General features: G+C 34.6%; 1 protein-coding gene across 4 annotated transcripts; it reads left to right on the forward strand.

Moving 5' to 3' along the window:
• The first annotated feature begins 3518 nt into the window (after positions 1-3518).
• Positions 3519-16490, forward strand: LOC141713278 (uncharacterized). Of its 4 annotated transcripts, none has more exons than XM_074516609.1 (7): positions 3519-3611; positions 4384-5874; positions 6859-6913; positions 7002-7120; positions 8356-8446; positions 15758-15805; positions 16014-16490. In XM_074516609.1, the coding sequence occupies exons 2-7, from the start codon at positions 4865-4867 to the stop codon at positions 16086-16088; spliced, it is 1398 nt and encodes a 465-aa protein (XP_074372710.1). In that variant the 5' UTR covers positions 3519-3611; positions 4384-4864; the 3' UTR covers positions 16089-16490. The 4 variants fall into 4 exon arrangements, 3 of the variants coding, with proteins under 3 accessions (XP_074372710.1, XP_074372711.1, XP_074372712.1); XM_074516610.1 differs by having other exon boundaries at positions 3522-3611; positions 4632-5874; XM_074516611.1 differs by having other exon boundaries at positions 3527-3611; positions 4641-5874.
• Positions 16491-25769: the final 9279 nt, after the last annotated feature.

Below are 25769 nucleotides of genomic sequence, written 5' to 3' on the forward strand. Positions count from 1 at the left end.
ATAGAAGAAACAACAAATTCTGATCAAGTTAATTTGGAAAAGATGACAATTGCTGAAAAAAAGAAGCTGTTATGGAAGAAAGCTACTCCAGTTGAACCAAAATCCAATCTTATGATGAATCAACTCGCAACATTTGGGTTGAGATCCAAACAACCTAGAGATAAAGCTGGATTAGGTTCTGATGAAGAGAAGATACAAACAGGAGTAAAAGTTACTCTAAGAGATTCTTTCATGTTGACAGATAAACCATATGAACAAATCAAACAAAAGCACCTTGACAAAGTGTTGTCTGCTCAAATCGTGATAGATGCTCATGATAAGGATAATCTAAAGGAGAAATTGATTTTATTTCTCTATGATGGATTAACTTACAGACTAGCTGATACTGATGTGCTAAAGAAGTCTGTTAGAGAAATTCAACATATTCACTATCTTCCGGAAGTAAAATCTGATGTTACAAGAAGATGGTCAGAATACATTTTGAAGGCTATAAGAGATCTATTCAAAATCTCTGGTACAAAGACTTCTCAGTATATACCAATGATTACTGAAGATGATGGAAGAGAAATTCCTATGCTGAAGAATTCTGCTAAGGTGGAAATTATTCTGAAAGGAAAATGCTTATGTTATAATGAAAACTCTTCACATCCTAGAGTTATCAGACTTGGTGATGGACTTGAAAGAACATCAATTCAAGCTCTCAAAACAGCCATTTATCAGATTGGTGATAGTAAAAATGAAGAACTGATGCATGTCAAAGCACAGTTAGTTGAATTTCTGAGGAAAGCTGAAGACAAGCTGGTAAGAGATTTTGTTAAGAATCAGTTATGGATTCAGATTGATCCAGTGAAGTTGGTAAAGCTAAAAGGACTGTAAGTTATAGTTAATAGTCTTATTAAACTCTTATTGCATTTGAACTTAAATGTTTTTGACATCATCAAATCTATTAACTTGTATATTTTGCACAATTTACAAGTTGGGGGAGATTGTTAGATATATTTGAGATGTCATGTCTAATATGTTTCATGTTTAGTTTTCAGATCTTAACAAACAGGAAATATCAGTACTTACTGGAATCAGTACTTACTGGAAGTCAGAACTTAAAGATATCAGGACTTAGATTATCAGAAGATAAATATCAAAAGATGGATATCAGAACTTAAGTACGGGAGGACTAACAGTTAAGGAAGGGAGCTGATTTACAGGAAAGAAGATCGAGACTAATACAAAAAGAAGATATGCATGGAAAGAGTTAGATGACTGAAAGAATTGTATAAGACATCTGATTGATATATTTTAGGAGACATAATTATATTCCATACCAATTAGAAGTTATCTTGTAACTGTGTACTATATAAACACAGATATAGGTTTACACTATATGTGTTATCGTTATCGAGAAGATTATACATTGTAACCTAGCAGCTCTCGTGATATTTGTTCATCACTGAAAGAGAACATTTCCAATGTAACAGAGTTTATTATATCGAATATATCTGTTTACTGTTACTTGTGTTCGAAATCGATTTGATTGTATTCTACACTGTATTCAACCCCCTTCTACAGTGTTGTGTGACCTAACAGCTTGTCACTTCGCTTCGCAGCACGTAATGGAGACTATAGACAAGTTTGAAAGGGTTGGAATTTGGAAGGCCAGTTAATATTCAGGTTCAACCATGCAGGTGACTACTGCTAGAAGAATGGGTAGTTTAAATAAGCTTGTAATGTTTTAAGCATTTAATGGACCAATTATTTTTCTAGTGATGGACATTCTACTTAAGAATTAAATTCAGCCTACAAAAATTAATTTTGTTTTTTTGTCCGACTTGAACATTGAGTGAAGCTGTAGCGGAGACCAGTGTTCTACTTTATTTAAAAATATTCCTAAGGTGATAGGAAATTATAGTACTATCAGGCTGCGTGTTTGTTACTAAATCTTTAACATTGTGCTCCCGAGTTCAAATCAGGAGAGAAAAGAAAATAACGGAAAATAAACTTTTATAATTTTCCTTCATAGTCGTGCTCCCGAGTTTTTTTAGGAGAGAAGAGAAAAGATTGAGAGAAAAAATTTTCAAAATTTTCCAAAATGGGATGATTTGGGGAGAATTTCTCACATCCTTTTCAATATATTTCCCTCCAAATCAATATTTTTAAATTTTTTCTCATTTACAAGAAATAACTTGGGAACATCTTAAAGAATTTTTTTTGCTTTTCTTCTTTTCCTTTCTCTTCTCTTTCGTTCTTTTCTTTCATAAAAAACTTGGGAGCACATGGTAAATAAAAAAGAATACCGATAATTTGTGCATATCAGTGTGATTAATCTGTTTTTGATATTTGCAATCCGTGTTGGAATTCTAATCGCTAATATTGTATTCTATAGTTTGAAATTTATCATAACTTTTTTGAAGCAGCTATTTATTTTGCAAACACTTATTTGTTTGCTTACAATAAATAAAATCTGATCGGAATGAAACAACTGCTAGATTGCGTCCGTTTGTGAAGACTGTACTCACCCGGAAGAGATCATTGCTGCACTCATCCGGTTAAAAGAGTAGAACTAGATCACTAGTTTTGTGAAATTATTTTTATATTCAGAGTCTTTTGAGCATGCGGGTGGGAATCGAAATTTCTTGGAAATCAAAATCTCTTTCGGTTTAATTTTGGTCATAAGGGCGAGTTGCTAAGTATACGGTGAAAATTTCCGAATTCGATAATTTTTATAAGTAATTTTCGTGGAGAAATTTATCATTCCTAACAAAACAAAAAGGGTGCACGGACCAGACACACTTGTAGAAAATATCGTTATCTAAACTGATTAAACAAAACTTTGCAGAGGGAACAAAGTGAAAAAGATAATCTAAAACGCTGCTCACTTTCTAAAATGATATACAACACTCTAAAAAAATTTCAACCTTTGAGAAATTATGAACAATAATTTATTGTTTACAAAACTCAATTTTCAATGTAGCATTGTGGTCTGACGTATTTAAAAATTAAAAAAAATCATAATCACTGTAACTGTTTTTTATATTTTATAAAAGTTAATAAAAATTAGAAGAGAAAAGTGGTTTGGTTTTGGGCCTATAAAGGGCTTATTTTTTGAGTTTGTTAAGGGCCTGTTTGTCAGCGCACTTATAAATCACTTATGGTCTATAAGTCCGTAACAGCTTATCGACGAGTGTTTGTCGACCCAACTTATAAGTTGAATTTACAACTTATAAGCTGATAAGTTGAATGTTAGTAACGACGTACTTTTTCTCAACTTATTTTGAATTTTGGCTGATTTGTTAACCTCAGTTTTAAAATATATATTTTTAAATGTTAATCTAACTTAAAATTCAAGAATTTAGATAATTATATTTAATAATTATTTATTTTAGCTCATTTAAGAATTTTTTTATTTTGACTTATAAGTAAAATTATCCAAACACTTATTTAACTTATAAGTAATTTTTTACTTATCACTTATAATTCACATATTCATTTTAAGTTGTAAGTTACTTATTTTCAGATTTCCCAAACAAGCACTAAGACTCTGGCTATAAAAAAGTAGGCTCATAACTCTCCATATTCTCGATTCTTGATTCTACCTTTATTCCAGCATCGCTCTGGTATAAATCTTTCATCATAGATTCTTTTTTTTTTGTTTATATGTATCTCTTTGTGTATATATATGTTTTTATGTTTGTATTTTTAGATTCTTGAATTGTTTTATGTTGCCAAATGTATATAACATGTGTTCTTTATATTTCTGCAGTCATTGTTGTTCTAGATTTGTTTAGAAATTGGGTTTCTAAAGTTTAAATCTTTGTTGTATGTATTGAGGAGATTAATCACTTGTGCTCATACTTTAAGCCTCAATTATGTAGAAACTGGATGTTCCTTTTGTTATCTTTGATATACAGAATTCGAAGAATAAGCCCCATTCGCGTATATAATTGCAAAACATTGTAGATATTAATTAGAAACATGTTTAATATTAATTTTGTAGGAGATTGGACTATGAAGCTGATGAGGAATCAGCGCAACCATAGATGAGACCATGCCTCTAATTTTTTTGTACTAGGTTTTTGTTTCAAAGAAGCCTTATGCATTAATTCAACCTGTATGGAAATAAAAACTAAAATTATAGATTCATGAGCAGTATAACTGTTACAAGATTGACGACTATTGGACGAAAATTGAATTTTAGCTTTGGGAAGATGTTATAGGATCTAATATTTAAATTAGTATAGAGTAAGGTGTCTTTTTGTTTCTCCTTTTCAATTTTCAAGGTTCCTAAGTTTTTACCTTTTTGGATGTAACATACATATAAAGCCAAGAGCTTGATTTTCCTTCAATGGCCATTATCTGATAATCTATAGACATTTGTAATCTAATCAGGTAGCATCTATACACAGTGTGGACAATCTCGAGTGTTTTTTTCTATGTTGTTTTGAGCGGAGTGTAAAAAAAGTAAATTCAGTTGCCTCTTTCCAGAGTATGAGAAAATATAATGCCTTAATCAGTGATATGAAGATGTAGGAAGACAATTCTTTTTTTAGTTCAATCGAAGCTGCTGAGTCGTTTCTATATTCTAACGGCAGAGTCTAGCTTTGTGTGGTAAACAATCTTAGGTAACCATAAAGCAGTTGTTCCAGCCTTCCAGGTGTGGAGAGGAAAAGTTGACCATGATGCATGCAACATGAATTTCCCCACTACTTCAGAATTTTCCATCCTGGGAAATATGTCCAAGAACTAGACAGCTGTTATTATGTATTAAGGAGATACAAAGCTAAGAGATACTGCTACTGTAATATCTTCCTAAACATCCACGAAAGCAAATCCAATAGCCAGTATTTCCCAACATTCAATCGTGAGTAATATGTCCAAAGATTCTACACCTACTACTATGTTACATCGAAGGAAACAAGTCAAACAACTAAGAGACTCTGATGCAGTATTCCCCTTTCAAACATCCAAGAAAGCGATTCCAATCGCCAGTACTTCTCAACATTCAAACTTCGGTAGTATGTCCAATGATTCTACACCGGCTATTGTGTACCAGAGAAAGAAACATATAAGAGGTTCTGATAGTGTTGTTCTTTTCCAAACATCCACGAAAGCAAATCCAAACAGTAAATCTCTTTCGGTCATTAGTTGCGAAGCCCCTACATTGCCTGCCGATAAAATAGAGGTGTTGCATACTGAAGCTGCCAAAGATGAGATCAATCTTCCTTCTAAAATCACAATAGATCCAGCATCTAGTAAAGGCTCTCTCATCAAAGAGCTTGGTTTGTTAGAAGACTCAAGATGTGATATGATCAGAAATGTAGATGTATGTCTTGCAAATGAGAGCTGTTCATCATCAAAATCTAATATGGATCTCTGTGCAGCTAGTTTGAAGTCTAAAGGAGACGACACCTGCGAATGCTCATCATCTGAAGCATTCATTAAGAAATCTATGTGGGGTGTTTCATCTGAAAAGGATATACGCATTGTAGTTCTTAGAATCCTGAGGGCAGATGGAGGGGTTGGCCGTAAGAGGACTAGTGATTCTTCTGAATTTCCGGGTTCCCAGCGGTGCAAAGTATGTGATCAGTCAGAAATAACACCCAAGATGCTAATCTGTGATCAGTGTGAAGAGGCATTCCATATCTCGTGCTGCTATCCTCGACTGAAAAAGTTACCTCTCAAAGAGTGGTTTTGTTACTCTTGTTCGAAAAAGAAGCATAAAATGCTGAAGGAGATGGGCAGAGGTAGATTTGCAATTTCCAAAGGCTCCTTAGGCCCTATAGCAGCTATGTTGGAAGATACTGAACCTTACAGCACCAGTGTTCATATCGGCCAGGAATTTCAAGCACAGGTTCCTGATTGGTCTGGTCCACTCACCAAGTATGCTCTCTCAGTACTCATATTTCTGTTTTTAGGAAATTTGGTCAAGTTTAATTTTACGAAGCAGTGAAATTATTTTGCGAATTAGCAGTCATAAGAACTTAAGTTTAAATTTGTGCTACAAAGTTGTGGCTCTAAATGCCTTACTGTGGAAGACCTCGGTTTGTCTGGTTGACCATATATATGTCGCTGAATTAGCTAGCCTATATGATTCTAGTAGCTAACAAGTGTTACTATATCCACCCACATCCAAGTCCTTGAAACAGTTTCTCTATCTGGTTGGGCTACTTGATATCTAGAGTTCAGTTTAAATATTCTACTGTTTAATTACTGGCAGTATATGTTACCAAAGTTGTGGCTCTATATGACTTACTGTGGGAGACATCGGTTTGTCTGGTTGACCATATATCTGTAGCTGAATTACCTAGCCTGTGATTCTAGTAGCTAGCAAGTGTTACTATATCCACCCACATCCATGTCCTTGAAACAATTTCTATATCTGTTGGGCTACTTGATATATAGAGTTCACTTTAAATGTCCTGCTATTTAATCACTGGCAGTATATGTTACCGGAGTTTAAGCTTGCTTCTTATCCACTATATACTTAAACTCTATGTTATATTGACTCTTTATTTTTCCTTGAGTCCCATGTCGGACACTGGACTCTCGACCTGGGTATGGACACTTATTTTAGGCAAAAAACATGTAGATTTTTAGAAAAACTTTCGAGTCTGACACTTGGACATGTATTCATGTTGGACACTTCTAGCTGAGTACGGAGAACAAAGCTTAAACTACATACTTTTCAACCAAAATTATGTGAAGATTTGCCAGTACATTATTTTTATTTCCTTCATATTTTCAAGCTTGCTTGCTGTCCTTTGCTTCACTCAATGCACCATGAACGCATTGTAATTATCTGAGAAAATTCATTATTTCGCATTTTGCTTGGTAAATATCAAATCATATGTTAATTTGGTGCAGTGAGGTTGATAAATTTGATGAACCGCTTGAAACGAGGCTTATTAATAGCTTCCAAGTAAGCAATTTTTTCAGATAAATAATTTTGTTTACTATTTGCAGTTTACGGAGTAAGATTACAGATAACACTTTTTTACATGTGTTAGGTAGGGAATTCAAGAAAATCTTCTAAAGTCAGCTTCATCTGTAACTGGCTTCAATGCCAAGATATCATTTGTGGCGTTGGGGATGGTGTTGATGGAACTGTTTGCGGAAAGTGGCGCAGGTATATGAGCCTATTCACTTTTGCTTTGCAGCACAGTACCTGTTATTTTTCATCAAGTGTTACAAATTTGTGTCCACTACTTACTTGCAAAGACATACTTCTAGAAAATAGATTTTAGTTGCTAAAAAAAGCTCCGGTAAAACTATGAATGGTAAACATGTATATTTAAGTATTTAATTGGTCTCAGAAAAGTTAATTTTAAATTTACCAGTATTCTGATATACAAAGAAATGCGATTTTACTACGCAGTACGAACAATTTCAATGAATTATCTCTCTAATTATAGGATAGGAAAGTATTGTATTTGTCGGATAAATTTAACTTCCATCACCATTGAAAGATATAAAAGGAGCTACCAAATATATTGGTTTTTGGTCTGTAGATATGAAGTTCTATAAAGATTAAGACTGTGAATAAGTTAGTAATAAATGAGTCCTAAGATTTAAAAGATACCAATTTGTGTTGTGCATAGAGATACTAGTGACGCTACACACGATGGCACTGAATTTTTCTCTATAATCGGTGCAATAGGTATCATATCTTTTAGATAACTCTATCTATTATCACTGAAAGAGGATATAAAAAACCCAACTAAACTGTCCGAGATTGGAAGACTGGTCATCGTAAAAGGATTTTGTGGGATTTGTAGTCTGTGCATTTTGGTAGCTAATTTACTCATGATAAACCATTGGTTGAAATTTAAGCTGTCTACACTACATTTTTAATTTCTAAACATATTTTACTTGCTATTTTATAGGTCGTGTAAACAGTTTTATAGTAGACTCCGTGCGTTAATATTTACCATAAACCCACGACGTGTTTTCTGTGTCGTTTTTATTTATTTTCGCCTTATATATAAATATTACATTCGAGGATTACTAACTCCTCAGCGATTTTTTGCAAATAATAAAAATAAAAATAAAAAACTCCTCAGTTAGCTGACCATCAATTTCGGATAAACACAATGAAGCATAAAGGAAACAGAGTAGGGTGTATAAGTTCTATATAATAATATTTTTGGATAATGTAGGGGCTTCTTGCAGGTGGATAGAACAAAAAAGCAGCATAAAAGTGGTATAAGTTATATATATAACATTTTTAGATAATGTAGGGGCCTCTTGCAGGTGGATAGAACAATAAAGCAGCATGAAAGTGAATGGACACAGTTACAACTTATACATCTTATAATAAGATATATCTCACATAAACGATAATTTTAAAATCATATATGACAGGGCACCTCTTTTTGAAGTTCAAACTGATGATTGGGAGTGTTTTAACTCTGTCCTTTGGGATCCTGCCCATGCTGATTGTGCCGTGCCCCAGGTATTTGGTATTTCGATATGAATTTAGCTGAGCATATTAACTGTGAATGTATATCTAAATGGGATTTGATAGTATGTCATGTCATTCTGACGTGAACAGTAGTCAAATGAATTTCCACTATGTAATAATATAGTAGAGTCGATGCATGCCTTTTACAGTGTTATTGGATCTCTGAGAAACAATTATTGTTAGATGTCAACGTTTTCAGCAATTTCATTGCTAAGGAAAGTTTTTGCTTGTTTGGTATTATCAAAGTTGTATTCAATGACCTTTCCTCTGTATTTCTGTTCAGTTATATACACAAAAGATACACACATTATGGCACAATTATAGCCTAACTATCTGCTAAGTATCAGCTAATTACTATATCTAATTACTGCCTAAATGTATTCTCAGAATCTACTAATTACTGTCCCTGATTACAACCTGATCAAAACTGCTAATAATATCAGTTTACTATCCCTAATTTCAGTACTGAATCTGTTGGTTAGCATATCCTAAATACATATTATGATATCCTGAATAATGTAATCAGCTGTAATCCACTGACATCCCCCCCCAATTGATGCTGGTAGATCCTGAAACATCAATTTGTCACCTAAGAACTGATGTCGAGGTCGATAAAGCGCTTTCGTGAAAATATCCGCAATTTGATGTTTAGTTGAAATATGTGGGAGAGTAATCATATGTTTGTCGTAAGCTTTTTGTATCGAATGACAATCCACCTCTATGTGTTTTGTACGTTCATGAAACACGGGATTAGCTGAAACACGGGATTAGCGGTGATCTGAATAGCACTTGTATTATCAGCATAAAGAGGGGTGGAATGAAGCTGAGGAAAACCTAGTTCACTTAATAACCCACGAAGCTATGTTATCTCAGAGCAAGCAGCAGACATAGCACGATACTCAGACTCTGTGGAAGACTTGGAAACTCTATCCTGCCTTTTACTTTTCCAAGAAACGAGGGTGGAACCTAAGAACATGCACCATCCAGTAACTGAACAGCGAGTATCAACACATCCGGCCCAATCAGCATCACTATATCCAGCTAATTGTAAAGAAGAATATGTTGAATATAATAATCCATGCGCAGAATTGCCCTTTAGATACCGAACAATACGACGAACAACAGAAAGGTGAAGATGACGAGGTGCCTGCATGAACTGACTGACTTGTTGTACTGCAAAAGCAATGTCAGGGCGAGTAATTGTGAAGTAGTTTAAACTCCCGACAAGTTGTCGATATAATTAGGGATGGCAATCGGGTCGGATTGGATCGGGTATGACTATATCCAAATCCAAACCCGAAAATTTTGATCATACCCGAACCCGATCCAAACCCGAAAATTACCCGAAAACTAATATCCAAATCCGATCCAACGGATTTCGGATCGGGTTTGGATATACTCGAAACCCAAATTTTTAGATTGAATTTTAATATACCCGATAACCGAAATCCGATATCCGGAAATTAAAATACCATTTTGAAATAGATAAATTTACTGAACAATGAACATATAAATCAAAGCAAATAAGCAATCCAGAGCCGGTGTTGATGATAGTTCAGATTGTTCTCCTGAAACCGATTCAGAAGTGGGAGCCGATTGAGAAGTGGGAGCCGACTGTGATGTCGACATGACTGCATACACCATAAACATAATGAATCAATTGACTGAATATAGAAACTAACCAATATAAGTAGAATAACGATTATTGAATGAATCAATTGATGAATATCTGCTGCGGCGGCGGCCGACTCGTAAGTAACCTGTAACCCTAGCTTGAGCAATGAGCCACAACTTTGTAACTCTGTGGACTGTGTGTTTAATTTGTTGTACTTGACTACTTGTCTACTTGTGTTTTTGTTTGGGTTTATTAGGTTTATTTACTAAAATAAAAAATGATAAATGTATTTTATAATTTAAAAGTATCTATTTATTTATTTAATGATGCATAAATATAAACATAATTATATGTATATATATTCAGGGTATTTTATCGGGTTTCGGTTTCGGATCGGGTTTGGATCGGGTTTCGGGTATCGGATCGGATATCGGATTGGATATGGCTATATCCAAATCCAAAAATTTTCGGGTACAAAAATTAAATCCATATCCAAATCCATATCCAAAAAATCGGGTTCGGATTATCCAAAATTTCGGATTTCGGATCGGATATCCGTTGGATCGGATTAATTTGCCATCTCTAGATATAATGATGGATCAGATAGAAGCTCTTTGTTGCCTTTTGAAAGCTTAAAATTAACCTCCAAAGGAGTAAGAACGGAATTGCAAGAATCAAGACCAGCCAAAGAAATCAGATCCTACGCATATTTTTGTTGATTCAACAACATGCCAGATGAAGTAGGATGAAGCTCAAGACCAAGGAAATATTTTAAAGAACCAAGATCTTTCATATGAAAGGATGCCTTGAGGTTCTCTTATTAGGGCAGAATCTGAGCCTGTGATCAAGATATCATTAACATAAACTCGAACCAACACTATTCCAGTAGAAGTCTTGCGTAGAAAGAGAGAGGAATCATATTGACTTTGTTTAAACTGAAAAGCAAGTAAAGTGGAGCGAAACTTATCAAACCATGTACGTGAGGATTGTTTCAGTCCGTATATGGATCGAAGGAGGCGACAAACTTGTGATGTAGTAAACATCCCAGGAGGTGGAGTCATGTATATTTTTTCTTTTAGATCTCCGTGTAAGAATGCATTTTTCACATCCATTTGTCTTAAAGGACACTTCTGAGAAATAGCATCCTTTAAAACAATCCGAACGGTGGCCATCTTGGCAACGGGAGCAAATGTTTCGTCATAATTAAGTCATATTCTTGACGATTTCCAAGAGCTACAAGGCGAGCTTTATACTTGTCCACAGAACCATCAGATTTGAATTTCACTGAGTACACCCATTTGCACCCAATTGCTTTAACATTTGATGGACAAGTTTAACATTTGATGGACAAGGCACAATGTCCTATGTGTGATTTTCGTGAAGAGTCCTGAATTTCCTCTTGCATTGCTTGTTTCCAACATTCCTGAGAAGCAGCTTGAGCATAGGACATAGGAACATGAATAGTATTAAGAGTAGCTTTAAGTGAGGTGTGAGGAAAACCAAACCGATCAGTAGGCCAGCTATTTCTTAAAGAACGCCGAGGAGCAGTTTCAGAAGACACATTTGTGTGTCAAGTTGTACAGGTTCAGGTTCTTGATGTTGCTCACGAAGTGGAAAAGTTGGACGTCGTCGCTCGTACCTAATACTGGTTTGAGGGGTTCAAAAGTATTACTTAATTCAGGTGAGCTAGGAAGAATAATTTTCTCAGACATGGGCTCAGACATGGGCTCAACATGAGTAGTGAAATATGATTGATTTTCAAAGAAAATAACATGCCGTGAAACACGAAATCTGTTAGAACAAGCATCATAGCATATAAAACCTTTGTGTGGAATGCTGTATCCCATGAATGCACATTTAATAGATGGAGCAGACAGTTTATGACGTTCATGAGATGGCAAGTGAACAAAACAAACACAATCAAAAGTATGCATGTCAAGGTATTCATGATGATTACCATGAAGACGAAAATATGGAGATTCAAAAGCCAACACACTAGAAGGAACTGAATTGATCAAATAAGTTGCTGTACTTAAGGTTTCAACCCAAAATTTTGAAGGAATAGATGATTCAAGCAATAAAATTCTTGAAACATCTAATTAATGACGATTTTTACGTTCAACAACCCATTTTGCTGAGGTGTATAAGGACAAGATCTTTGAGAAATTATTCCTTTTTGTTGAAGAAAATCATGGAATGCACGGGACATGTATTCACCCCCAGAATCAGACCTTAAGACTTTAATGTTTGTTGAAAACTGATTTTCAACATGAGCAACAAATTTCTTAAAAATAGAGAATACTTCGAATTTTGAATGAAGGAAATAAACCCAAGTAAACCTACTATAGTCGTCAATGAAGGTAACAAAATACTTATACTTTGCATGTGATATGACAGGAGTGATGCCCCATATAGATCAAATCGAAACACCTTATAGCACGACTACCATGAGAAGGAAAAGAAAGAGATTTGCTTTTACCAAGTTTACATGTTGAACAATCAAAAGACAAATCAGAAGAAAATTGATCTTTATTACCCAATAAACCAGATTTCACAAGATGAGACAAAGCTTGAGAATTAGGATGTCCTAGACGTCTATGCCATATTTCACCATGTTTATTCACATTAGTACAAGCGAAGGAAACAACATTAGAATTAGGAAAGTGCAAAGGAAACAATCGTCCAACTTTACGCCCTTTCGCAAGGATCATCCCCGATACCTGATCCTGCACAACATAACCATCACGAGAAAAATGCACATCACAGTTATTATCAATCAATTGTCCAACTGAAATAAGACTCATTGAAAGTTCAGGAGATATAAACACATGTTTTACTGAGGAGTTGATGTCACCAATTGCTTGAATAGGTAATTGAGTGCCATTGATTTGAATATTGCACGTGCCATTATAATTGCGAACATTAATTATAATATTGGAACAACTTGTCATATGATTGGATGCTCCTGAATCAAGCCAAAATAAAGAGGATGAAGTATCCTTACCTTAAAGACCCAAGGCGGAGAAAGCCGAATCATTTGTTGAACCATTTCTGGTGTAAGAGTTGATTTTTCAGCAGTAACTGAACCAACTACAACTTGATTACTGATTGCAGCTTGACCCAGATTTGATTGGCGATTCTGAGGACGAGTACGACATTCTTTAATAGTGTGGCCAGGTTTCTTAAGGTTGTTGCAGAATTTCTTCGCGCAATTTGCTGCAATATGCCCATATTTCTTACAGGAATAACATTGAACTTGTTGCATATTTCCGCTCTTCCCTCTTCCGTGGGCTGCATAAGCAATTGCCTGATCGGGGGCATGCTGGTTTGTTGTATGGCAGATTGTGTAGCAAGACGTTGTTCTTCCCGAAGTAACTCACTTATACATTCATCTAGAGAAGGAGAGGAAGCACGATTCATTAAATTAGAGCGAGTTACCTCAAATTCAGGACGTAGTTTTATAAGAAACTGATCTCTTTTGCTTTGTTCATGAACCTGTTGAACACTTAAAAGAGATGCAGCTGGCACTTTTGCATAAACAATATCAGTAAATTCAGCCCATATATTCTGAAATCCAGAATAATACTCTTGAATAGAGAAAGTGCCTTGAGAATAAATAGAAATATCATACTCTATTTGGAAGCGCTTGGCTGCATTATCCTTATTGTACACTTTCTTTAGGTACTCCCACATCTCCTTAGAAGTCTTATATGGCTTTAAATTCAGCGCAATATTCTGATCAACAACACTTGTGATCCATGACATGACCCTAGCATCCTTCACCTTCCATTCAACTAATTTAGTAGCATCAGTTGGAACTGATTCACTACCATCAACATGACCTCACAGCTCTTTTCCCGTGACGAAGAGACGAAATCGAAATTCCCAATTGGAATAAAGTTTCCCAGTAAAATGTAGACCAAAAATATCACCATTGTTGGTTGACCTTATGCTTACTAAAGAACTGAAAGATCAGCACTTATTTGCTGAACCGAAAACTAATATCCAAAGCTATAGAAACTGAAAATATACATTGGTTATGGCTCTGATACCATATCAAAGTTGGATTCAATGACCTTTCCTCTATATTTCTGTTCAGTTATATAAACAAATGATACACACATTATGGCACAATTATAGCCTAACTATCTGCTAAGTATCAGCTAATTACTATATCTAATTACTGCCTAAATGTATTCTCAGAATCTGCTAATTACTGTCCCTGATTACAGCCTGATCAAAACTGCTAATAATATCAGTTTACTATCCCTAATTTCAGTACTGAATCTGTTGGTTAGCATCTCCTAAATACATATTATGATATCCTGAATAATGTAATCAGCTGTAATCCACTGACAGGTATATGGTGCGGTAATCCTAGAAAGTGGTGCTACTCATTGTAATAGGGGTTTCTTTGTTTTTGTATAGCATTATGCCAGTAATATCTTATTTGAACCTCGAAGGTTTACATTTGTGTGTGTTAAAGGTTGAAACTTTAAAGCGAGAGTTGTTACATCTAACTGCAGCTTTTCTTCTTTGAGCGTTGCTGAAAATAAACCTATTAAAATTTGACATGCAGCTTCAGGTAAGATTTGGAATATTTAGTGTTTAAGTAAAGAGTGCAAGCTATACATACTTCATTGAACTCCATGTAAAACTGCTATATCTTTGCGGATCAAGATCTCTATGTGTAGCCTGTTCTGCAAACAACTACAGGAATTTTTTTGATGATTGCCTTGGTATGTAAAAAGTAACACCCCATTATTCATATTCGACACATTGTAAATATTAAGTTTTCAATTGTTCCACATCTACCCTCAAGGATTGAAAGTTGATGTTAGGGGAACCCTCAAGTGCGAGTGAGCACTTTTTCTGTGAGAAAAACTATATGGAAATGAGACCCTTTTTGGGACTAATGAATGTGCTATTGTTCAGTAGAAGGGAAAAATAGGTGTACGTCTCAACAAGTAAAGAAAAAAGGCCCTAGTTTTACCTGATATAGATGTGGCTCTTGCCCTTGCTAGAATGTACTAGAACCTTGCTTCTCACCGACTGCTGATATAGCATATTAATATAATTTGGTTAGGTAGGTTTTACCAGTATCTGACTTGTATAAAGCTTAAAGCTTTAACTAAATCCTAGTTTTTAAAGGAGGAATGGAGAAGGAAAGGTTGTGCGTAAGCCAAATTAGATTCATATATGAATAGATTACCACTCTATGCTTAGTTCCTAATGACTGTGGTCATATCTCATTTAGATACAGACTTACAGTTCTAAACATTACAGCTGCTATCATTATCGTACCATACACAGTCAGTATTCTAAAATTACAATGCATTACCATGACATACTTTACTTGCACTACTAGCAGTTTTTTAGCGCATTACCAACCTTAGTCTTAGAGTCTGCTGTACTAGCTAATAATATACAGTTATGATTAAACCACAATAGCTATGACAATGTTCATAGTAGTTTGACTGTGTTCTCAAAAAAAATATATTACAATGTTGGTGTCATTTTCTCTTTCTTATATTTAATCACCCTTTTATTATGGTTTCTTGATTTTCAGTTCCCTGAAAATTCTGAAACATATTTGGATATGATATTAAATAAACTCGATGACCTACCTTTCTTGCCACTCCTTTCTCTACCTTTGGTTGTTCAGATACCCTTTTTGTCCATTTCAGGAGGTGGATACAAAGCGAGTTCTCAAAGATTTGAAGTATATAGAGATGGTATGTCTTTCATTTTATATCCTAAAAATCATTAGATCGGCAGAAGCTAATTGCATCTGGAGATCAGCAAACTTTTATTATTTATATCTACCAGCAACACAGACGTTGAGTATACTTTCAATTAAGACACTTCTCTTCATAAATGAGATGTTTAATTTGCTTATTGCGCAATTAGTATCAGGCTGACTCTTTGAATAACACAATGCAGCTGAAGCCTCGGTTAGCTGCTAAAAAACGCAAATCAGGTTGCAGCAAATATGTGGATTCTAACCACCCTGACTAAGATGTGCTAAATGGACGCACATTTTGATCATCTTTGCAATTTTGTACGTTAAGATACGTGTTTGCTTCCACATCCCAACCAGAAACTGCTGGGTGATTCCAGGATTCTCAGGAGAAAATAGCAGTAACAGATCTACAGGTCACAGGAGATGGAATTGGCAAGTAATTAAGGGAGTTCTGTAGTTCACCTGATTTTTTTACCCTACTGGCCAATCTCCTACACTCTTATATCATGCATCTCGGTCTTCAAATGTTAATACAAGCTACTAAATATACAAGTACGTTATAATTTCAACTGAAACACTAAACCAAGGTCCAGGCTATTTCCAGTGGCTAAAAAAAATTCAAATGAATGGTGTTGCGCAGAATACTAAATATATGAATATAGAGTCATTGAATAACAGGGAGATTACTTCACTTTAAAGTAAAAATGTATTAATGATTAATTTGAGGGTATGGTCGGAGATGCCCACAGTAAAATTTTAAATTTCAGAAAATGAGTTGGAAGTTATTATTTAAATAAATGTTGAAGTAAATAAAAATTATAATTTTCAGATAATTTTGTTAAACAAATAACAAGTTTGTTAAACAAATAACGAGTGTTTTTGATGTGTAAAAATATTGTGAGGTTAGTATATTCTTAGTTCTTTTCTAAAAAAAATATCAATATTTTTCATATAAATTAGAAAAAAGTCAATAACTTTATAAAATTTAGCATATGGTAAGATTATAGATATACTCAATGTCAGCATAGAAGAGTACTTGTAAATAAATAATGCCAAAGTACATTACAATATAACAATAAAAAACTAGTAAATCGGATTTTTCCATTTTTGAATCATTAATCTCACAAAAATGCTTAACAAAATCATTTTGCAAATGAAAAGTAAACTGTTCTCATTTATTTTCAAAGATCATATTGTACAAAATTATATAATCTGTTAAAATATATTTTATTATATCGATGTCCCAAAAACATGATGTTAGATATTGAGTACAGTAAAAGATAATAGAGAGAGTGAGTTAATGTGTTTTCTTTAATTTTAATTAACTTTAAAAGTGTTTGACTTATAGTTGAATAAAGTCAATATGAACTCGTAGTGATAAAATGTTTAACTGTAAATACACAAACAAAATATCAAAAATTTACTTGATTGTATTAATCAAATTTATTTTGCAACAAATATGTGTTCTTAGAAATAAGAACTCAGCTACAATTCTTGATAGAGAATTCAATATTATTTTTTAGATCTGTTTGATACTTCTAAACTAAAAACTCGTGCATACTTTATAGATCAACATCACGGATTTACAAAACTTGCACTAAAATGTACTAACACAGTTTCTAAAGTTATCTTGTCAATTTCCATTTCCAGTGTTAACAAATTTGTGCAGAATCTTGTAGGTGTGTGACCCTCCTTTATCTAGTGAATCTTGACCTCTGATCTTGAAGTTTTCAAGCTGCATTTATAGTCTTTCTAATTTAGTGATATAATTGTTTGCTGACTGATAATCTTGAATATTCAATTTGTCTGCATTTTGAATAATGAGATAGTTTGTCGAGATCTCTTTTGTTCTGTAGAGATGTCACATGTCGATAAGTATAATGACTTATCGATATTTTGAATTCTCTACATGTGTCTTTAACTTGTCGAGGTCTCCAGTTCTCTACACGTAGAATGACTTGTCGATATCGTCAGTTCTCTACGTAGGCTTTTGACTTGTCGATATATCTAGTTCTCTACATGAACATTTGGCTTGTCGATATCTCTGGATCTCTACATGAAGAAATGATTTGTCAATATCTCCAGTTCTCTACATAGACTTTTTAACTTGTCGATATCTAAGATCTCTACATACATATTGACTTGTCGATATCTCTTGGTACTTCTCTACAAGTCATTTTGGACTTCTCGACAGACTTCTTGATAATCATTGATCCGTGACTTGTCGATATCTGACTTAGAACATTTTTCCTAGAACATAATTATTCAAATCCAAGTTTCTACACTTCTCTCTAAGGCATGATCATGATTTGGTCTTCTTCCAGAGTTTATTCCTTAACTTAAAGGCTGTTCACAGAAAAATCCTCCAATCTAATCTACATAACATTTTTACAGGCTCAAAAAATACAATTACAAAATACAAATTTAGATTATCATGCAACTTATCCTTAGGGTTGTCAGTATGACTTAGTCTTGTTATATACAGGCATGTTTTGCACAACAATCTCCCCAAATTTGCGAGAAGATTACTTGTCACAAATACATGCGCGATAATAAGACTAACCCCAACCTAAAATCAAATAAAAGTAAAACATACAAACTTACAAGGTACAACTTTTATTTATTCTTGCAGTTACATTTGAACTTAAATTACAAGACTTATCTGAACTTCTCATAACCAGTTTCTTTTCTAATTAGATCCTTGAGTTTGACTAAGCTTTCAAGCTCTTCAATAATCTCAGTTCCTTTTAGAGCTTCCACTAGTTTGTACCATTCTTCCAATGAATAACTGTCAATCAGGTTGATCATGTACCTTGATTATCTATGAGTCTTTATATTCAAAGATACAGATACCCTGCTCAACCCCCTTGTCTTCAATTCATTTAACATTTGCTCAAACATTTCAATCTCCTTAGCATATTTTCTTTCACTTTTCTTCCTTTCAGCTTTTTTCCTTGCGTGCCTTATATTTCTCTCTCTCAACTTCTCAGCCAACACAGCTTTCCTCATCCTTGTACAGGAATCCCCAACATCCAAATTTATTACTCTCTCCAATTCTGCAGTTGAAAATGTTTCAATAACTTCTCTATTCAGCAAAATGAAAGTGTCATCTTTGTAGTAGATCCTGACTTCTCCTAAAGTAACAACACAGATTTTGACTATCTCCTCAACTAACTGTTTGTGATAATCATCATCTGATATGCTTTCATAAATTGGTAAAAAGTCATCTTGATTGAAGCAATTCCAAAGTGCACCAGCTTCAACATGAATTTTTCTTGGCTTTCTTCCTGCAGTCTTGAAGTGAGTTCTAGTTGGAGGTTTGAATGAAGGTGGTTTATATATTTTCTTTATTGAGATTCGGCTAGCTGTGATAGGGATTTTGAGTAGAGAATATGCAGTTGGCTTGTATTGGTACTTGGGCTTAGGGGTTTGGATAGTTTTAGATTATGTTTGGCTAGGTTTTTATGTTTGTGTTGGTAGAGTTTTTGATATTTGGAATTCTGATGCTTTCTGTATCTTCTTCCCATCCCCTCCATCCCGTTTCTTCTTCTTTCCTTCATCATTCTTCTTATCATCCTTCTTTCCTTTCTTTTTGTCATCCACTTTACTACCACTTGTTTTGATGGACTGACTTGAATTTGAGTCAGAAGATTTATGCTCATCTTTCTTCTGCTCATCATCATCCAAGTCATCATCCTTTGTATTGATCTGAGTTCTTGGTAGCAAAGTTTTAGCATTCTTCAAGTACTTAAAAAGAATCTTCAACATCTCTACATCCTCAAATATCTTGATCTTCTTCAATTTCAAATCTGTCTCCAAGATCATCGTCAGATTTTTGTTTCCTATGATAGTGCTTGGGAATTTGAAAATGTTTGCACCTTTTGGTGTTAGGACAGATGTAGGCCACCCCCTTACTTGGCTGTAGGCTTCAAAAAATGCACCTATTTAACCCTTTTAAGCTCAGTAAGCAGGAGAGTGTCCTTTGAAATTACCACATTCATCTTGTTGATAAAAATATCCAGCCCAGGTTCTCCTCTTTATTGTAGGAATGAAAGAGACATCTGCATACATCTGTCCACCCCTGAGTCATTAACATTGATAACTATCCTCTTTTCTCTGGTTTTTTGCCTAATCACCAACACCATCTTCAGGAAATTGATGTTTTTATCCATAACCTTCTTATATGTAAAATGGTTGAAATTTAGACAGACTCTCAAGGCTTCTATAAATTCATCAAATTCCTTTTTAAGGCAAGGTCCCTCAGCTGCCATCTTGAGTCTATCCAAACCAACAACATCTTTACTTTGACTTGAAATTTGGATGGATTTTAGCTTATACTCCATCTCCCCCTTAGTCTTGGTAACATGCATAGTTGGAGGTTGAGGGATTTGGGTCCTTACTTGTTGGGTTGTTTTCTGAAGGGGCACATTCAAAGCTCCCATAATAGCTCCTAGTGACATTGAGGTCCGCATCTGCAAATGTTTTTGGGACTCTATTAGGGACTTGATATCCTGTTGCTGACTTTGCACAAGGGAGGTTAGTTGTGAGAGTTCAGTTGATAAAGAAGCATTTGAGGCTTGGAGTTATGTGATTTGTTGTTGAAGAGCTTTAACTTAAAGTGTTGTTGAGGTAGAAGACATAGACTGTGAGCTAGATGCAAAGCTGGTGCCAAGAGAGTTTTGAACTGCTTCCTATTCTCCTCCATAACCAACACAAGGCTCATATCTGGCATTGTACAATTGATCCAACTTGACCTTAGTGTCATTATTCTTGGTGATATGTTGTTGGATCACATTATGCATAGCTATGAAGGAATCTCCCAACTTTGTGATGCTTTTTTCTACTGGTGCAATAGAGAGAAATTTGAGCTTATCTGAGAACTTGATGTATTTAGACTTCATGTCATTTAAGGTTGACATCAATTCAGCTATTCTGTTGTTCACTATCTTCTTGACTTGACCTTGATGTCCATACAGAGTCTTTTCAATGGCCTTTATAGTGAAGTTGAAATCCTTGAGTTGAGCCTTGTAGATCTCTGTTAAGGCATCATATACCTCTTGGGGAGTGAGTACCTTGACATTGCTTCCAAGTATGGTTAGGTACTCCTCCCTAAATTTTTCCAATGCTTTCTTCATATTTATTGAATATGATTTGGAGAGCCAAACATCTATATTTCCATCCCTCTCATCCTCATCCACAATCTTCTCCCGTTATTTCTCCACTTTTTCCCTATAAGTTAGAAGGATTGCCTGGTAATCTTGATTTGACATGTTAGAGGTGAGTAGTTGCTGAGCAATGTTTGCAAAACCTTCAATCTAATCAATCATCATTTCATCCACTGTTTGGGTTGGTGTTTGAGAATCTTGCAGCCATTAGAATACGATGTATGGTGAGTATGTAGAGGTTAAGGGTTGGTTGAGTGTTTGAGGTTGATGAGATAGAGGTTAAAACTGTACTTGTGACAGGTGTCACAGTTGAACTCACAATGAGAACTGTGGTTATGACAGTGTGTTGTTCACTACAATAATGAACCTCCCACTACGCCATAGATTGCTTTGAGCAACCCCCTAGCTGTGTTTCTATAGAAACAAAAGAATGTTGCTAAAGGCCCGAAAAAAGGCTAAGGCAACATCAAAGCTATGTTGACTCGTAGCTAGTTAGTATAAATATCTATAGCAACATAACAACTACTCTATTGCAACATACCATATTTTATAATTTATAAAATTGATTTTCAAAATGTGGGGCCTACTTATAAATTAAATGAGAATATTATATATGAAGATTTAAATTTACTAACAAAATAAAAATTAAAAATCAATTAAATTCCGCTTTCATTTGATAACAGTATCTAACATTATACATCAATTACTTCCAATAATAAATAACTACCAAGATTATCCGAGCTAATGTTACATACAAAGTTGCTTGATAACTTTATATTCTAAATAGTGCCCAATGTCAATAATAGTACTAATCCTTCTACTTTGCTACTTTACTCCTGGATATCATTTTTTGCTCAACTGCTACTTTGCTCGAGGTCTCTAATGCTTATTGATTGTCGATCAAGGGAGTACCACATGCCACTTGATGTATGCACAAAGCAGTAATAATGCTCATAATGGGTACTCCATCTAGCATGAAGCAACAAAATGAGAAGTCAATAACTAACTAATAACTAACTGGATAATAGACCAGGAGTGTTAAGAACTGCTACCCAAACCTCTTCTAGAGAGCTGAAAAGATAAATGTGCCAAATCAAAATAATGACTTGCTACACTTGTTATACATTTCCAAATAGTAAAGACAGATGAGAAAATTATTTATTTTTGGAACACATACAAGTAAAGACAGATGAGAAAATTACCAGAACGGGTCTAGAGACATCGTCGAAACCAGAGACAAAAGCTAATCCGTCAACAAGCTCACTTGAAAATTCATCGGCTATTAGATTCTCTGAAGAAAAATAAAACATAAATTACATAGAAAAAGTGAGCTCTCAAATTTTATTCCTTTTCACTCGAGTCATTACTACTACTATTCTTCACCCCTAGAAAAATTTTAGTTTGTCAAGGTATAATCACGAGTCCATACTCCATATCTAAGGAAAGAGAAAATAAGAGGTAAAAGTGTGTACCTTATTCATGAGTTTCCATACATATCATGGCATGCAAGACTGACAACAATCAGATGTGCTGGACTCTGTTCACTAAATATACGAAGAAATATTTCTTTGCCAGTCCTTAATTTCTTCTCTTTTGCTTTAAAAGAGACTTTGCAACTTCCGTAAGTAGACCTATGTCAATTTCCATGCCATGATAACATGGTGTAGTTAAGTATGCAAGCAAGATCTCCAGAAATTATTGAACAATTCGAGGAAATAAAAAAATTAAGTAAGGCAGTTACTAAAAATAGGAAGATAATTTACCTTTTGGTTATCACCAGTTGTTTGTAGTTCTATATCACCCTCAATATGAGTTCCAAACTTTGAATAATATATATGTATCAGTGTACGCTTGCACATTATGGTATTTTTCTCGAAGAAAATCTAATCTAGTTCCTGACTTGTTGCTCTTTGTTCTGAAAGAACCATCCGATTCACCCTTATATGCCATCAGACTCGTCCATATGTCGTTGTGTATTAAGTGAGTCAGATTTTCATTTTCGACTTTTATTACTCCTTAGGACATTAAGTTACATGCACAACTCATACAAATACAAATTCAGATAGTAGAAGAACAAATAAATATAAGAGCAATCATCGATCCCGACAAACCCTTTACTTCATATTGCACCACTAATTGATTTAACAACATACACATCATATCAACATAAAAGCTCAGCATGGTATCAGAATGTACGCCCGTGGTCCGTGAAGTAGAATAAATCATAAATTAGATTTAAATTAGAACAAGGTGATAAACTATAAGGTCAGGATACACTACATGTAATAGTAGTAATACTATAAGGCAGTAGCATGACAGTAATATACTAGTATGGAAGGAGAATCATAAGGGCATTTTAGTTTTTTGTTGAGTTAGTAATAGAGTCTATAAATACCTTAAATACCTGATGCAAACTTTAATTTATATATATAAAAAATGGCTTTGCCACCAATCTCTTTCTCACTATGACTGCCTCTTCTCTCTCTCTCTCTCTCTCTCTCTAATCTCCCTCTAATCTCCCTCTGATCGTTCTTTCTTTTCCCTGAACCAAAAGATCCTGTGTAGTACCAAAATGACCAAAAACATTTGGTCAAGTACACAAGAAGATGATACCCTGTTACTTCGAAAAAAATTGATAATGGACTTTGTTATTTAAAGGAATTACAAACGCCAAAAATGTGCATTTTATTCAAGCCAATATCTATATTGTCCTTGCAATTACTTGATAATAAGTAACAAGTAAATAGAGAACTACAAGTTGTAATAACAAGTAACCTTCCGGATGTATTATATACATGTCTGCTTGCCATCCTCTCTTGCATCTCCTTGAGCTTGGCGTCCAATACAATTTCTAGATAGCCGTGCGCCTTGGCTGATACAGTATGCTTAAAAATAACAAAAATTATGAGATTGATGTGCTTGAAAACCCAATTGCAGAACTGTAAATACCAACTATAGATACATTCTTGAGCTCAATTAGAACTGTCTCCATATTAAATTTCATCAAAAACCTGTTCATAAAAATTTCAAAAAGTTGACACATCACGGAAATCTTGAATAATCAATAAGAACCTTGAACCATAATGTTGTGCGCTTGTTAAATATATTTGATAATGTCATGGCTAATATGATTTATGATTAGTTTTCAGATCTTACTTAAACAGGATAAATCAGTACTTACTGGAAGTCAGGACTTAAGGATATCAGTACTTATATTATCAGAAGATAATCATCAGAAGATGGATATTAGAACTTAAGTACTGAAGGACGTTCAGATAAGGACAACAGCTGATTAAAGGAAAGAAGATCGAGAAAAACATAAGAAGAGATATGCATGAAGAAGGAATTCTATGAAGAATAAAATACTTGGAAGAAAAGATATCTGATTGATATATTTTAGGAAGCAGAATTATATTCCATATCAATTAGCGATTATCTTGTAACTGTGTAGTATATAAACACAGACATAGGGTTTACACTATAAGTGTTATCATTATCGAAAATATTATTCATTGTAACCCTAGCAGCTCTCGTGATATTTGTTCATCACTGAGAGGTAACAGTTCCATACTGTAACAGAGTTTATTGTTTCAATAAAGTTTGTTTTCTGTTACTTGAGTTATTAAAGTTCGATTTGATTGTACTTTACACTGTATTCACCCCCTCTACAGTGTGTGTGTGAACTAACAAGTGGTATCAGAGCCTATCTGTTAACACACAAACAGTTTAAGATCCAAACACAATCATGTCTGACACAGAAACTCCAACTAAGCCTACCAAAACTGAAGAAACTCCAAAGACACAAATTCAAAGTCGGTATGAGACCATCAGAGTTCCCATACTGAGACCATCTGAATATGCCATATGGAAGGTAAGGATGACCATGTTTCTGGAACCCACAAATCCATAATATCTTGATAGAATCAAGGAAGGACCTCAAAACCAACCAAGCTCGCAGTTGCAGTTGCAGGTGAAGCAACAAAGACTGTATCAAAGGAGAAGAGTGATTATACTGCTGAAGATATCGCATCAATTGCTAAGGATGCTAAGGTACGACACTTACTGCATAGTGTCATTGATAATGTAATGTCAAACAGGGTAATTAACTGCAAGACTGCAAAGGAGATATGGGATGCTCTAGAAACAAGGTGTCAGGGAACTGATACAATTAAGAAGAACAGGAAGACAATACTCACTCAAGAGTATGAACACTTTGACTCAAAGGCTAATGAGTCATTGACTGATTTATATGATAGATTTGTCAAACTCTTGAATGATTTGTCACTGGTTAATAAGGAGTATGATCTTGAAGATACAAACCTTAAATTCCTGTTAGCTCTTCCTGAATGTTGGGATTTGAAGGCAACAACAATAAGAGACAACTACAATCTTGATGAAACAACTCTTGATGAAATTTATGGAATGCTCAAGACTCATGAACTTGAGATGGAACAAAGAAGCAAGAGGAAAGGAGGAAAGTCAAGGACAGTTGCTCTTAAGGCTGAAGAAGAATCCCCCAAGGCAGCTACCTCAAGGAAAGACAAGGGTAAAACTCTTTTCACAAAGTCTGATACTGAGTCATCAAGTTCTGAAAGTGATGATGACTCAGATTCTGAAAGCTTGCCTGAGACTGATGCTGATGAGGAGATGATGAAGCTGTGTGCTCTTATGGTGAAAGGGATCACAAAGATTGCATACAGGAAGTTCAGGAAGGGAAAGAAGTTTTCCAGGAAAGGCACAATTTCTGATAAGAAGAATTTCAGAAGATCTGAGGGCAGAGGAGGAAAGTCT

Source organism: Apium graveolens, chromosome 3 (genome assembly GCF_009905375.1).
Source record: "Apium graveolens cultivar Ventura chromosome 3, ASM990537v1, whole genome shotgun sequence".
Classification (NCBI taxonomy): domain Eukaryota; kingdom Viridiplantae; phylum Streptophyta; class Magnoliopsida; order Apiales; family Apiaceae; genus Apium; species Apium graveolens.

Bases quoted from the DNA above. Each gene is read 5' to 3' on its own strand.
- LOC141713278 (XM_074516609.1), top strand. From the start codon at position 4,865: ATGTCCAAAGATTCTACACCTACTACTATGTTACATCGAAGGAAACAA. The intron at 8,447-15,757 runs GTATTTGGTATT...TGTCCATTTCAG, and splicing joins CTGATTGTGCCGTGCCCCAG to GAGGTGGATACAAAGCGAGT. The intron at 15,806-16,013 runs GTATGTCTTTCA...AACACAATGCAG, and splicing joins ATTTGAAGTATATAGAGATG to CTGAAGCCTCGGTTAGCTGC.